The 16,155-nt window shown below is 41.7% G+C and overlaps 1 protein-coding gene across 13 annotated transcripts in view; it reads left to right on the forward strand.

Moving 5' to 3' along the window:
• Positions 1–16,155, forward strand: part of LIMS1 (LIM zinc finger domain containing 1) — a 143,104-nt gene that overhangs the window by 108,842 nt on the left and 18,107 nt on the right. For 8 of the 13 annotated variants that reach the window (XM_017541132.2, XM_017541133.2, XM_017541136.2 and 5 more), the window contains exon 2: positions 8,192–8,351. In XM_017541132.2, coding sequence (XP_017396621.1) covers positions 8,192–8,351 — 160 coding nt within the window. Of the gene's footprint in view, positions 1–656; positions 664–3,396; positions 3,870–4,033; positions 4,058–8,191; positions 8,352–16,155 lie in introns of those variants that run through there. The other 5 variants (XM_017541128.2, XM_017541129.2, XM_037742970.1 and 2 more) reach the window with 3 other exon arrangements.

Genomic DNA, 16,155 nt, shown 5'->3' on the forward strand with positions numbered 1-16,155 from the left:
AAGCTACTAAATGGGAATGAACTTCCCAGTTTCATTATCTGTACTTGCATGTCATGATTGTTTCGTTTTTAGTAGTCTGTGGGAAATCAGATTATATTTTCCATTTGAGCAGGCTAGAGGATGATAGTGGAAAGAGTTCATTTTGGCATATGATAATTTAACCAGGCCACCCCAACAATTCAAACACCCCATTATGACCTGGAAGCCTTTGAATGCAATTGGAGAAGCTTCATCTAGTAGTTGTTATGCCAAGTGTTCCGTTTAGCCATGGATTATGCAAATCTATTAGTGGAATAGAGTAGAACATTTAATAAATGAAGCATTACTCCTCTTTTTCTAGATTGGAGTCCTGTATGTTAGAGGCAATTGGTTAAAATGACCAGTTGTTTGGGTTTTAAACCCTACAGATGAAATATTTGGTAATGATGTATATAATTCAGTCATTACTCCTTGAGAGAAGTAATGTTAAACTACCAGCACCTTTTTAAAAGCTGCTTTTTTTTGACTCCTTATTTTCATGACTTTATCCTGGCTTTATTTGAGCTGCTGGAAATAGCTGTAATTTTTTGTATGATATCTCTAAGTAGCTTATTTGTCTTTGGCCATCCCTATGTTAGAGGTGGAGTTTGTTTTGACCAAAATCATGGTGTTAGCAGACAGATGGTATCTGAAGCTCTACAGCCTAGAGCTGAAAGTTTCAGCCTTCTCATTGCATGGTTGGTTCTCCAGCAACCAACCCGAGCCACCTGTCACATTAGCCTACAAAAAACACTTACTACTTCAGAAAGTCCAATATTTTTAGGAGTCCTATGCCAGGAAATGGGGGCAGAGACCAAGAATATACTTATTATTAAAAGTCACAACATCACAGGCAGTTTCTTTAAAAACTAAGCTTTGCTTACCATACTACTCAGCAATTTTACTCTTGGGCATTTATCTCAGAGAAATAAAAGTATATTCAGTATAGAAATTTCTACAGTTTTATTCACAGTGCCACAAATTGGAAAGTACTTAAATGTCCTTCAGTGGGTGAACAGTGAAACAAACTATGCATCCATGTCATGAAATACTACTTGGCTGTAAACAAGAGAAAACTGTGGACATGTGGAGCAACTTGGATTAGGCTCAGGTCATTGTGCTGAATGAAAAGCCTTAAGATGTCACATGTGATTCCATTTAGGTAACATTCTTTAAATAACATAGTCATATAAATAAAAAACAAATGAGTGGTTGTGCAGAGGTATGTGATGGTCAGAGATAACATGAAAGAGATCTCTGTGGTGATGGAATAATCCTGTAACTTGATAGAGGCGGTTGTTACAGGAACCTGCACATGTGATGAAATGACAGATACCCGCACACACACATTGTACCAATGTCGGATTCCTGGTTTTGCTTCTGTACTGTAGTCACGTCAGATGTGAGCACTGGGGAGACTGTGAGGGAGAAATCTGAGCAGAAGGCTCACGTGGTTTCCTGCCTCTTCCTATGCCACCCCCACTGGATGCATCACACTTCTGGTCTGAATCAGCCTGCCTCTGTCCCCGTTTATCTGTCTGTCTGTCTCTCTGTCTCTTTCTCTCCCTCCCTGTCTTCTCTCTGTTTCACATGGTCATTATAAAAAATAAACCTAAAAAATCAGGAAATGTAGATAAATTGAAAAGAAAAATTTTAAACCATGAGGTTGTTTATTTCTTTCTTAAATATGGTGATCTCCTTGTTTCATCAGCCATAGGCTCTGGTCCTGGGCAGGATCTGTAGCCCACAGCCTTTCAGTTCTTGACCCATCCTCTGAGATCTTTAGGGTCCAAAGTAGGAAGACTTGGTCCCACTTTCTGCTTCCAGTACTATCTGGTACCTGCTGCCTAATCTTCTCTGGTTAACTGTTGTGCTTCCCAGTGATTACGTTTACCATTTTCTCACATAGGGGTTAACAACATAGGCTCTGGAATCAAAGTACCTAGGGTTAAGTTGTGATTCCGCCACCTCCTTAGTAGTTATTCAGTCTCTTTGTGCCTCAGTTTCTTCATTTGTAACTAACACCTATCTCAGAAGCTGTGGGAAGGATTAAGGGATGTGATAGGAAGTACTCACTGACTCTTGGATATCATTATTTGTGGTTGTTACTTGGCATCTCCACTGTATTTTGTTTATCTGCTGCTGGTTCTGTGACTGTCCATCAGTTTGCCTTGTGGCTGTTCTATAGATTTTCTTTCACAGTCTCTTGGTTTTGGTGGGTGGCACTGCCCTGGGAGGACAGGGACTTGAGAAAAATTCTGAGCCCGTTAGTTGTCTCTGGTGCTATATCATGATTGTCATCATTGCTGTAAACCAAAAAGTTATCTGAGGCAAGTGTTAATCAAGTTAGAATGTGTATTTTGCCAAGGTTAATGACGCATCCATGACACAGCCTCAGGAGGTCCTGACCACGTGCATCCATCCCAGGGTGGTCAGGGCACAGCTTGCTTTTACACATTTTGGGGAGACGTGAGACATCAATCAATATGTGCAAGATGTACATTGGTTTGGTCCAGTAACGCAGAACAACTTAAATTGGGGGCTTCCAGGTCAGAAGTAGATAAGAGACAAACGGTTGCATTATTTTGAGTCCTTGATTAGCTTTCCAATGAATACACAACTGTGTCTGGCTCAGTGAACCTACATTTTTACATGAACAATAGGGTAGAGGAAGCAATCAGATATGCATTTGTCTCAGGTGAGCCTCACAGGGATGACTTTGAGTTCTGTCTGTCCTCTGTCCACAAGGAATTTTCTTGTGGGCAAATGGTGAGGGGAGTATGTAGGTTTTTGTCTTTGTAGCTATCTTATTTAGGAATAAAACGGGAGACAGGTTTGCCTGACATAGTTCCCCAGCTAACCTGATCACAGGAGACTTTGTAATGGCTTCCTTAGTCATGATAGAGACTGAGAAACATTGGCTCACCTAAGCTTGTAGGTTGGCCAGGGTCCAGTAGAAGAGTTATAACTAAACAGCGGTCCTTGTCTGTTTCCACTTGTGCCCATTCATTGAACCTGAGATTGCACTCTATGTACCAGTAGCAAAGGTGATAGAAGTCTAACGTAGCTCTTAGTTTTAAGGGCTCATGGCCTCCTGGGGAAGGGACCCATCAGGCATAGCTGGCAGTCATGGCCAAGGTTGTGGAAGCCTGGGTCCAGGCAGAGTTCGGATGCTCCTCAGAGTGTGCCAGCAGCCTCAGCCTCATGGAGAGCTTGTCAGGGGGTATTTTACAAGGTCTCCAAAAGCCTTTTATGCCCTCCAGAGTGAAGAGCACAGCATTGGTGATGAAGTTTGGTGGCAAATATGCAAGGCACATATGGATATTTCCTTCTCATGGAGGCCTATGAGGCAGCCCCAGCCTCCTGATGCAGTGTTTATAGCATAGTCCACTGGGACCGCTGCTCTGACAAAGACTGTGTCACTACTTTGTGGAATGTTTTTTAGAACTTCCAGAAAGCCTCAGTAAATCCTGCCTGCCATGTGACTATGTACTGTGCTGCTGAGCTCTTAACATGAAGCAGCAGCAGTGACCCTGGCGGGCCAGGCTGACGTGTGTGAGAACAGTGGGAGTGACCCTGGCTGGGAAGCAGGGAGGCCTGGACATTGTTTCTCCTGGCTCTGTGTCCTGCTGCTCTCGTCCCTGTGCTCAGAGCTCTCAAGCACCCACAATGGCCCTCTCAGGCCGAGTGCGCCCCTGCGTTATCCCAGAGAACGAAGAAATCCCCCAAGCAGCCCTTAACAATGTCCACGAGGCCAATGAGACTGAGGACGAGAGAGCTGTTTCCAAACTGCAGCGCAGGCACAGTGACGTGAAAGTCTACAAGGAGTTCTGTGACTTTTATGCAAAATTGTGAGTGTCTCCTCTCCCGGAGTGCCCCTCTTCCAGGTCTGGCATTCTTGGCTCTCTATTCAGGAGCCATCCTGACCTGGCCCATGTAGTTTTATTGACTGGACTTTGGGCAGGAGTTTTCCCGGGTGGTAGGGCTCCGAGGGGCTTGCAGCGCAGCATGTTTAAGGAGACAGGAGGCTACCTTGTTGGTAAGACTTCCAGCGACATGCAGATGGGTGGGAGGTGCTGCCCTCACTGTGAGAGCACAGTGGCCCTGTCTTCAGTAGGTTCCTGATCACTTGGTAGCTGCATTTTCATCATTTCATCCATGAGGGAGGCTTAGTGTTTTCATTATCAGGAATTACATTAGAAAAATTGTGTACTCCAAAACGTCCCAAAGATAAGGGGCAAATGAGTTGGAACAGTGAAAAAACAAATTACAGACTGTTGGTAAATATAAATTATTTTTGTGTGTAACAATCAACAAATTGGAGTAAGCTAATTGGTTTTCTTAATTGAATGAATAAATATATATATTGTATATAAGAAGCAAATCAATATACATATAGAACATACTGTTAACTCTGAAAAGTTAGGCTAATTGATACTATTAAATGGGTTTTAGCAAACACATTTTTTAAAGAAAATGCAGAGTGGCCATCAGACCAGCTCAAGATTATTTACCTTATTTAAAGTTGTGAGCTTAGAATTACTACATATCCCCAATTTGTCAAGTAAGAGTTAATGAGAATTTAACTGACCTGGTTCTCTGATTCCATCATTCATGCTCTGTGGTACAGATATCACTTATCTTCACAACTCACAGAGAGCTCTGTTTAACAGTAATTAGGGAATTGTAATAATACGGTAACTAATATTTTAACTGCTGGGTGAATTCTCAAGATGATTTTGGATTTATACATTGCTGCATTTTAGGACTTGAATAACAGAAAGCAAGATTTCAAGTGTGCTATGTGAGGGTGATTTGTGGAAGTGGATCAGCTTCATCAGCCATCCCTGGCCTGATATGAAGAAGCTGCCCTAAAGGCTTATACATATAAATATCTATCTATACTCGCCACTTACATATTTCTTGTTATCAACACTTTTTAATGAAAATATTTTTCTGAAAACTTAGCTAATTAATTATAACTAATCTGATGATAGCTGTAATTGTCACTAATGACTTTTTAAAAGTAATTTCTGTCATCTGTAATATTAAATATAAAATCAACATTTAAAAAAAAGGCATTGTGCCAGAGTGTCAACGGCAAAAGAGGAAAGGGAAACCTGACTGGTTCAGGGGACAGCAAGGTGACTGTTCTGTTTCCTTTTTTCCCCTGCTTATTATTAAAAGAAATACTTCTTGAAAAATACATGTATATTATCTCTAAAACTAGCACATTTTTCCTGTGTGTGGGAGATAACTGTGTGCTTTTTTTTATGATGTATCTACCTATTTCCTAATTCTACTTCAGTATTTGAACTTAAGTAGAAACAATCTATATTATGTGAGTTTAAACTGGACATTAATCAAACATTTAAATCTAAGAGCCTGTTAACACTCTTAAAAACAATTAAGGTCCCCAAAGAACTTTCATTTAACAGTATTTACTGTATCAGAATACTGGGAAACTGGAAATTTAAATTGGGAACAATTTAAAATACTTAATTCATTTAAAAACAATAAGCTTATTACATGTTAATAATAATAAATGTTAATATTAATGTTTTCATGAGAAATAACTTTTCCAAAATGGAAGAGGCTTAGAGAAAGGATGGCATTATGTTACATTTTTGCAAATCTTATTAATATCTGTCTTAATAAAAGTTTCTCATATTTGTTTCTGCATTCAACCTATTACAGTATGTTATTTTAGATGAAATATATGAAGAAAATATGGCCTCCCACAGAGATGTAGTTGGGAAAGAGGACGTTTCTGCCCCCTGGAGGGTCATGGTGACCCTGACATTTTGCAAACCACTGATTAGGTTATAATGAGCCGGGTCATTCTAGAATATTCTTTTGGGGCTTTTTTAGAGTCCCATTAAGATTGTTGAGGTTTGTCTAATCTTTTGAGAGGGTTTAGAATTAAGAACAGTGCCATATATTTGAGTAGCATCTCTGGTTTCCAAGTGGGTATAAATACTTTTTCCTGAGAACAGTACTGAGAATGACTGGGCAGGTATGGGGCTTACCATGTTCCTCCATCCAAGAACACCTGTGTACTTTGGTCAGGAGGAGGAAGAAGCACAAAACTCTCCAGAGTTTTTTAAAACTGCCACAATCATCTGGCTTATGGCAAAGCTGGGTGACAACGAGAATTTTACAGATTTTTTCCCCCAACCCACAGTAACTTTGAAATGACAAAGTAGAAATTCATTTTAACATGAGGCTTAGGCCAGGTTTAACTGAGCAGTGAAGCTGCCTCCCTTTCTACCTTCCTTCCTTTTTTTTGGTGGCATTTTAATTACATTCAAACCTGTTAAATAAAGTTGACTTGTCTGAAGTGATGAACATGGTGTGTCTACATGCGGTTATTTATGGCAAGGCTACAAAACAGGTTAACTGTTCTGTGAAACATTTGGGAGAGAAAGGCAAAAGGAAAGTTGTCTTCCAGAGGTGTGGAGGGGAGTGAAGCAAGTAATAGGGACCACTTGCTAAGGAAACAGCAAAACTTGGAAACCAATAGGGGCAAGGCAATTAGTTACCCTGCCTATAGAATGGAGACTGTCCACCTGTGTGCCTCACTGGTTGATTGTGAAAATTCAGGAGAACGTTAGTAATAACTTCACAAAGTAGGCTGATTAAATACCTGAAAGGTCAGAAGCTGCACCAGGGAACTAGACACACAGGTAGAACTCATGCTGTGAGTAGGCCTGTGAAAATAAACTTGCCAGAAATCGAAGGACCGTTTGGCCGGTTACTGCTCTGCATGGGGGGGCCTTCTCCATTTCTAGGACTTCTAAGAAACAAAACAGTTCTTCATGTGAAATCCTCATTTAATTGTCTGTCAAAGCCATGCTGCTTTTTTTTTTTTTTTTTTTTTTTGAGGCGGAGTTTTGTTTTTTTTTTTTTTTTTGAGGTGGAATTCCATGCTTATTGCCTAAGCTGGAGTGCTATGGCGAAATCATGGCTCACTGCAACCCCTGCCTCCCAGGTTCAAGGGACTCTTCTGTCTCACTCTCCCAAATAGCCGGGACTACAGGCATGCGCCATCATACCCGGCTAATTTTGTATTTTTAGTAGAGATGAGGTTTCACCGTATTAGTCATGCTGATCTCAAACTTCTGACCTCAAGTGATCCACCCGCCTTGGCCTCTCAAAGTGCCTGGATTACAGGTGTGGGCCACTACACCTAGCCGCCATGTTGCTTTTCTTCCAAATAGCACAATGGTTAGAGAGAGCCTGAGATTATTTACTGAATGCTTTCTGTGTTTTAAGGTATAGTGGGGCCTCTGGTGGGGGAATTTCCCACGTTACCAGCCACAAACGTAGCTTGACAGCCTGGTGTCACTTTCCTGATGTATAAAACGTGGTGGTATCCCTATCATGTCCTTTCAAGTGTTTGAAATTCATGCTGTAATCTGTTTTGATTGACAGTATGATTTTACGAGCAGGGGACCTGGATTTCTAGTCCTGTGTCTTCCTTTAACTAATTAGCTTTGTGCTGTTGGACTGATCCTTCCATCTCTGTGAACCTGTTTTGCTATCTATAAAATGATCTTTATTATGTAAAATTCTGTGATTTTAAGTTATATTTTATAATACTGGCAATCAGGTTCATCTTACCAATTAGGTAATAGGACTGGGGCATCTTGGCTGGTTTTAAGGCTACTTAAGCAGTTGCTTTCCACAGAAGCTAATCAGAGGAATAACCTATATCTAAGTTATATGACATAGCATTTAGTTGACGTGCATTTTAGATTCTGTTCTCAGGAGGGAAAGAAATTGGTTTTGAGATATTGACTTGTGGATATTTTAATTAAGCTACTTATTAAGCTGTAAACCCAGGTTACTTGAGAGCAGCTCATAACTTTCACCTCTGTCTCAGATGCCTAACACATAGTAGGCACACACTAATAGTTTAGCAAAAAGAATGCCAAAAATGTTAGAAACAGAATCAAAGTGGGACACCCGTAGAGAGCCTTAGATGCTAGGGTAAAGAGACTGAAGAGTCCTAGTTTTAGAGCATATAAGGAACTAGCAAGAAATTGAGCTTTTTAAATAAAATAGGATTTTTGCAATCAGATAGAATTTGCTGCTGGGTTCTTAGTGTTGTTTTGGTCTTTGATCTAAGAAGAGGATGACAGTCTGCAACCTGCCATTCTTTGTGTTACAGCAACATGGCCAATGCCCTGGCCAGCGCCACTTGTGAGCGCTGCAGGGGCGGCTTTGCACCCGCTGAGAAGATCGTGAACAGTAACGGGGAGCTGTACCATGAGCAGTGTTTCGTGTGCGCTCAGTGCTTCCAGCAATTCCCAGAAGGACTCTTCTATGAGGTGAGTTGTGCTGGACAAAAGCAGGGAGGTGCCATTCCCCTGCCCTCCTGCCTCCTGCCCTTCTTTTCTGAGGCCTCCTCCATCATGTTCAGTTTTATGATGAAAGACTGAATTGAAGTGCCAGGTGCATGCCAGGTATTTGGTAGCTGTGAAGTCAGAGGTGGCATAAATATGGCTCATATGGACAGCAGCGTGGATGGCACACCCTCACAGACCTTGCATTTGTATTGCTCAGTTCTTCGTCCTATTTCAGAACCCACAATCCCCTATAACAAAGCCTTTCAGACCTAAGCAGCTCAGCTCCACATACAAAATTCTTTCCAAGTCTTCACCCACACTCAGGCCCACCCCAGCACCTCACCGATTCCTGTCTCTGTGTCTTTTCCCCTTCTCAGAGGCCCATTAGACCTGTTGTAAAGGTAAAGGAGAGTGTGTGCCGTACGTCACCCCCTCCACAACTTCCCAGCCTCGAGCCAAGAGCATCCATGCATTTATTTTCTAAAGAAGAAAATGAGTATTTTAGGGAACTATACTGTCTCCGTTTAGCTCTTTTGGGTGTCTGTGTTCATTTCCAAATACTTGTTTTTCTTGATCTCAGGTGTTACCATATAGTTCTGCACTTCCTTTGTACTGTAGTTGGTATTCTCAACATTACGGAAACCCTTTCTCTTTGTTTTGTATTGTTTTGTTTTGTTTGAGACAAAGTCTCATTGTATTGCCTAAGGCTGGAGTGCAGTGGCTTGATTATAGCTAAGTGCAGCCTTGAACTCATAGGCTCAAGTCCTCCAGCTTCAGCCTCCTAAGTAGTTGGGACTATAGGCACATGCCACCATGCTCGACTAATTTTATTTTTTTATAGAAGTGGAGTCTCCCTATGTTGCCCAGGCTGGTCTCAAACCCCTGGGCTCAGGTGATCCTCGGCTTCCCAAAGTGCTACAATTACAGGCATGAACCACCATGTCCAGCCTACTGAAACCTTTTTCTCACATTAAACATGTATTTTGGGGGATAGTCTAGGGATGCTGACCCAGCTATAAATGAAGGTGAGAGCGAGGTATATGTGTATATTAGATCAACTAGGTAATTTACTTTTACCACCTTACTTCTTACATATTTGTACATATATGCACATCTATATATGATAATATATGTATGTAGAATTATTTTATAGCTGGAGATGGCTGCTGTTTGATTTCTTCTTTTGCCTAGCAGAGTTTTAAATTTTCCTGTTATATAAACCATGCTTGAGGAAGGAAAGGTGGTTTACAAAGATCATTGGTAAGTCCATCGTTTGCCACTCAGGCAGCATTTTCCCATAAAAACAAACATCATGAGAGTGGGGTTCCCAGGCCAGCCCACAGAAAAGCTGCTTACCCCATCCTGGGTACATGAAATACAGAACTAAATTATGTAATAGTGTCACTCTGGGAAACAGCTTTAAGGGTTTAGGTTAGGGAATGCTATTTTATTCACTAGTACACATTTTTTAAGCTCCTATTGTGTCCCCAAAACATGCATTCCTGACAACAAAAACCTTAGCAGTGGAAAGAGGTCTTCGTTTTCTCTTTTCTTCTAGTTCTTTTTTTTTCTTTCCTTAGGCCTCCAAACATGGTCTATATATCTTCTTCCAGTTCTTTCTGTTCTTCCTGACTCCTTCCCTGGGCAGTGGGAATCTTTTGGACAAGGATGATGGATTTAGGGATGGGCAAATGACAGTTGTGAGGATGGACAGGAGCAGGAAAGGCCAGTGTCCAACAGCAAAAGAGAAGAGGGCGGGAGAGGAGCTCCGGAGGTATGAATGGAGGCATCAGGCATAGAGACTCCTACTGAGGCTATAGGTGGACTGTGATTAACTGATGAGGAGAAGTAAAAGGAAATCCCTAGGTGCTGAGGCAGCAAAAAGAGACAGGGTGTTTGCTGGTGGTAGTGGTAGTGGTGGTAAGCCATGACTCAATTCAGGTAAAGGGACCTGATGACCTACTTCCTACTTCTACCTCGGCACCATGGAGGCCTGCCAGGACTGTGGCAAGGAAGGAGATGAGACTCCCAAGGCACATTGAAGGGAATCCTGGAAAGCTGGCTTGGAGGGAGCACTGATCTTCTCACTATATGAATCCCTTCTTTATCCCTCTCTTTTTCTTTCTCTCCTGTGGTCCAGAGAAGTTGAAATGTCTGATAACACAGCAGGTTTGCGACATGAAAGAGATTAGAACCTAGCTGGTCTCCTAATATTCAATACAGTATTCTTTCCCTTACATGTTCTTTTTAAACATAAGATATTTTTATTGAAATGGGCAATTATGACAAAGGCCTTAGGAGAGGTCAGTCCAGGGGAGCAATAGAGAAGAACTCGGAGAAGAAGACTCTTGTTTTCTCAAGCATTTCCCTTATTTCCCTGGTCTGCTGTTTCCCCTGAGAGCACCCTGGAGCTCCAACCCTCCGTCACCTTCTTTCTTACATTTTGCCTGAGACTTAGGAATGAACATGATGGTTAAGCTACCTTCATTAAGCAGTACGACTGCTTCCTGAGCATATGCTGCTGCATTTGGGCCTTGTCAGCTTCGAGGCCACTGGTGCTGAGTCAGAGGGAAAGGCTCAGAACAGCCTTGAGCAGCGAAGAATAAAGTATGACTCATCTCATCCTGCCTACCCCTCACACTGGACTATAAATACCCGCCCTGGGTGCTGTTATTCCAAAAGATGTGATGAATACCCAGAACTAGGCTATTCATGGGCTTAAGCTCTGTTGGGTCCTGAGGAAGATTACTATTTTGGCTACATTGTTTATCTTTAAAACCAGCCCAGGGATGTGTAAACCTGCATGTGGAGAATAGGAAATTTCTTTTTGGTTAAATGATATTAGAGAAAAAAACTATCCAAGGCTGCTGACAAATAATCTGCATTTTCGGTTATATCCAACAATGCGTTGTTTTCTACAAAAGGAAGATTAGAAACTTACCTGGTTTACCTTCCATTTGGCACATGGCCGATGTGCTCCAGTCTTCGTATAATAACAAATGCATCTTTGCCACTCTATATCTTTGTTATTACTTTTGTCTCATTATCAAAACAACTTCTTTCCCTGATTTCCACAGCCTCTATTTTTTCTTTTCTCTAGAAGACCTAGTTATGAAGACTTATAGGTAGGTTTTGTGCACTCACTTCCCCTTAAAATGTGATTTACTTTATGGTAGAACTTCTTGTACTTTGAATTAAATGGGACATTCTTCCCTCTGGCCACAGAGGCCAATCTAGAATGAAACCCTTGTTTCCTAACCACTGAAACCAGAACATACATCTGATGATATGAGCACCAGTATTTCTGGCTCAACTGCAATTTCTCTCTGTATTTTTTTTTTTTTAAGACAGGGTCTGGTCCTGTTACCCAGGATGGAGTACAGTGGCACATTCATGGCTTACTGCAGCCTTGACCTCCTGGGCTCAAGCAATCCTCCCACCTCAGCCTCCTTAGTAGATGGACTGCAGGTGCACACCACCACAGCCAGCTAATTTTTTTTTTTTTTTTTTTTTTTTTTGCAGAGACAGGGTCTTGTCATGTTGCCCAGGCTGGTCTCAAACTCCTGAGCTCAAGTGATTAGATGTCATTTCCTCAAGGAAATACCCTTTCAACTCAGAGGCCCTAACATTAATTATAGTGGTTTCTAAATCTAACTTTGTGACATCCAGCTTATCTCCAGTAAAAGGAGTATCTTAATTTTCCTGTAAGAAAACACTTTTAGAAGTGAAGTAGAGCCAACAGTTAAGAGTGATTTAAGTCCAGGAAGTATTGCAGAGTGGGATGAACTGAACCAAGGACTAGGGATCTAGTGTGCAGCTGATCAACCCTGATTTAGTGTATGCTTAGGGCTGGGTTCTTTGTTGGTGCCTCACATTTCTCTCTCCTTCTTAGTTTGGGTTTCGCAAATGTATCCCTTTTTTCCCCATCACAAAATGCATTAACAGGAAAGACCCATTTGTGTTGAGTAATTTTGTAGCAAGATGTCTTACAAGGAGGTTTGTTTTGTTTTTGAGATAGAGTCTCACTCTGTCCCCCAGGCAGGAATGCAGTGGTTTGGTCTCGGCTCACTGCAACCTCCACTTCCTGAGTTCAAGCAATTCTCTGCCTCAGCCTTCAGAATAGCTGGGATTACAGGTGCCCGCCACCATGCCTGGCTAATTTTTGTATTTTTAGTAGAGACAAAGTTTCACCATCTTGGCTAGGCTGGTCTTGAACTCCTGACCTGGTGATTTACCCACCTCAGCTTCCCAGTGCTGGACTTACAGGTGTGAGCCACTGTGCCCGGCCAACAAAGAGGTTTTTTCACTCATTTCCTCTGATTATTCAGGAAGGCAGAAATTGAGAATGGAAGATACTTCCAACCAGTGCATCTGCTTATCTATGGGTCCACTCTCTTCAGGTCAGTTTATGACAAACCAGTATAAAGAACCAAATGAAGATTTGCAACTTTGCACTTAACTGGAAATGAGACTTTGACCTGAGCCTCCTGTTCTGATCTTACTTGAAAGCAGCTCTGAATAATTCTGTTTTTTCCCCCTACAGGGAATATTTACAGAACTCTAAAACATAAAACACTTAAAAACAAAGACATTCTTGGAGTTCATCTTCTCCCACACAGAATGACCCATTTCCACAGATGGTGGAACCCCCGAGTTTTTAAGGCATTTTGTTTATAAATACTACTAATTTGGACCATGGTATTTCTAATAGGCTTATTGTATTCCTTGTTTAAATTAGTTCTGGGATGTAATGTGTAGTTACCTAGAAAGGCTGTATTTATAGAAGTTTGATTCTTCTCAATTTATTATTTTTGATTTTTAAAAAATTTTATATCCTAGAGTTTTACTTTGGATCAACTTCTGGCCTTTCTCTCAGGCTCAAAAGTTGAGCTATACTATGTTGGATCATTTCTACACATTGTAGAAAAGAGGCAGCTTGTTATGGAAGAAGAAGTTTTCCACCTGGAATTAACAGTAGTCCACATTATAACACTGGAGAAGCATAGCCCAGAGTGCAAGGGATTTACAGGATGAATGGTGGCAAGGAGATCTGTTTCTAACTCCTCCTATTCTGGTTTTAAAGGACTCAGTTTCTAGATCTTTTTCTCTTTGCCTGAAAACATATTTATATTCACAATAGTACTTCTCCCACATTGCAAAAGAAAGAAATCTCAAATCTTAGTACCATGAATTGCTCCAGGATACCCATCAAAAATGACTAGTTAGAGAGTGCTCAAACCCATAAGGCTTAGTCTTTCCCTGCCTTATGTATTTTTTTGGTTTGGCTTTAGGAACTGTGTTAGATGTTCTGTATTCAGGTACAGATATGTATGTCCCTTAACCACAGGAAAATGTCTCAGAAAGTTGTCATTAGGTGAGTTCATTGTTGTGCAAACATCAGAGAATGTACTTAGCAAACCTAAATGTCATAGCCTATGACACATCTAGTCTATATGGTATGGCCTATTACTCCTAGGCTACAAACCTATACAGCATGTTACTACACAGAATACTGCAGGCAGTTGTAACACAATGGTGAGTATTTGTGTATCTAAAAGTATATAAACATAGAAAAAGTACAGTAAATATACCCTATACCATGGTAGTATATATGGTCCATTGTTGACAGAAATGTTGTTATCCAGCACATGACTGTATGTGCTGAATTTAGAGATGTAGACAGTAGTCACAATAGCTGTTCTTTTTTTTTTTTTTTTTTGAGATGGAGTCTTGCCTAGGCTGGAGTGCAGTGGCGCCATCTCGGCTCACTGCAACCTCTACTTGCTGGGTTCAAGCAATTCTCCTGCCTTAGCCTCCTGAGTAGCTGAGATTACAGGCGCACATTACCATGCCCAGCTAATTTTTGTGTTTTTAGTAGATATAGGGTTTCACTATGTTGGTGAGGCCGGTCTCAAACTCTTGACCTCATGATCCACCCACCTCGGCCTCCCAAAGTGCTGGGATTACAGGCATGAACCACTGTGCCTGGCCAACAGCTTTCCTTTTAGAACTTAGTCTTTTTCATCCCCTGACTAATTTCAAAAGAATTCATCTTTTTTAAGGGAAAGCTCTGGGAGAGCAAAGCAAAGAGCATTGTAAGAAATTGTGAATGAGGTGGATAGAAAACACAAACCGTTTTTCCTCTGCTTGCACACCACAGCAATCAATACAGACGTTCTTCTGTGACTAAATGTGTGGGGATTTTTCCCCACATGCCAAGCAAGCAATCAGTTCTGCAGTGGACACCAGCCGGGCATCCTCCAGTTCAATTCCCACACTATCTACCTGGAGATAGCCTCAGTTCCCACAGATTAAGGGGTTAGCCCCAGGACTGTCTTCTCCTTCTGATGCCAATTGAAAGCCCTAGATTGCTTTACCTGCACTTCTGACTGACATGCTCTACAAGTTGGGGATCCCACAGCCCCCTCTTCTGGTTCTGTTAATTTTCTCTAGAGCAGCTCACAGAGTTCAGGGAAACACATTTACTGGTTTATTATTAGTATTTTGTTTGTTTGTTTTGAGACAGGGTCAAGCTCTGTTACCTAGACTGGAGTGCAGTGGAACGATCACAGCTCACTGCAGCCTCCATCTCATGGACTCAAGCAGTCTCCCTGCCTCAGCCTCCCCAGTGGCTGGGACTGTAGGCACATGCCATCACTCCTGGCTTCACCAGTTTATTATAAACAATATTACCAGCCAGGCATTGTGAAGCACACCTGTAATCCCAGCACTTTGAGAGACTCAAGTGAGAGGATTGCTTGAAGCCAGGAGTTCAGACCAGCCTGGATAACAGTCAGATCCTGTCTCTACAAAAAATAACAAAATTGGCCAGGCATGATGGTGCACATGGTCCCAGCTACTTGGGAGGCTGAGGTGGGAGGATTATTTGAATCCAGGAGTTGGAGGCTACAGTAAGCTATAATCATGCTACTGTACTCCAGCCTGAACAACAGGGCAAGACCCTGTTTTTGAAAAAACTGAAAAATAAAAATAAATGTTAAGAAAGTATGTTATAAATGATACAGATGAAGGGATACATAGGGTGAGGTATAGGGGAAGGTGCTTAGGGCTTCCACCCCTTCTCTGAACCCGGTCCTTTTAAATTTTTATGGAGGCTTCATTATGTAGGCATGATTAATTGAACACTTGGCCATTGGTGATCACCTTAACTTTCAGCTCCTCTTTGCCTTCCTGGAGGCTGGAAGGTGGGGTTGAAAATCCCAACCATCTAATTCTGCCTTGGTCTTTCTGGTAACCAGCCCCATCACAAATCTGCTTAGGGGCTGCCAATCACTGGCCACCTCATTAGCATACAAAAAGACGTCACTTTTAAGATTCCAAGGATTTTAGGAGCTGTATGCCAAGAAACTGGGAGGAAGGCCAAATATGTATTTCACAATATCACAGTGAGGGTATGCCATGAGCTAGAACAAACAGACCAAAGCAGTATAGCTTTTTGACTCTTGGGAGGCCCTGAGAGGTTAAGCAACTTGCCCAAGGCCACACAATGAGTCTTTCAGCCAGATTTTGAACTCAGGCAGTCTGGATCCATGGTCAGTGTTCTTGACTCCTACCTGTCTTGTTAAAAGATGTTTCCAAATTACAGCTAATCCTAATTTTATGTTATTTCATACAATGATTTTATATATATATATATATTTTTTTTTTTGAGATGGAGTTTCGCTCTTGTTAGCCAGGCTGGAGTGCAATGGCGCGATCTCAGCTCACGGCAACCTCCGCCTCCTGGGTTCAGGCAATTCTCCTGCCTCAGCCTCCTGAGTAGCTG

The sequence above is a fragment of the Cebus imitator genome, unplaced genomic scaffold (genome assembly GCF_001604975.1).
Source record: "Cebus imitator isolate Cc_AM_T3 unplaced genomic scaffold, Cebus_imitator-1.0 Scaffold131, whole genome shotgun sequence".
Classification (NCBI taxonomy): domain Eukaryota; kingdom Metazoa; phylum Chordata; class Mammalia; order Primates; family Cebidae; genus Cebus; species Cebus imitator.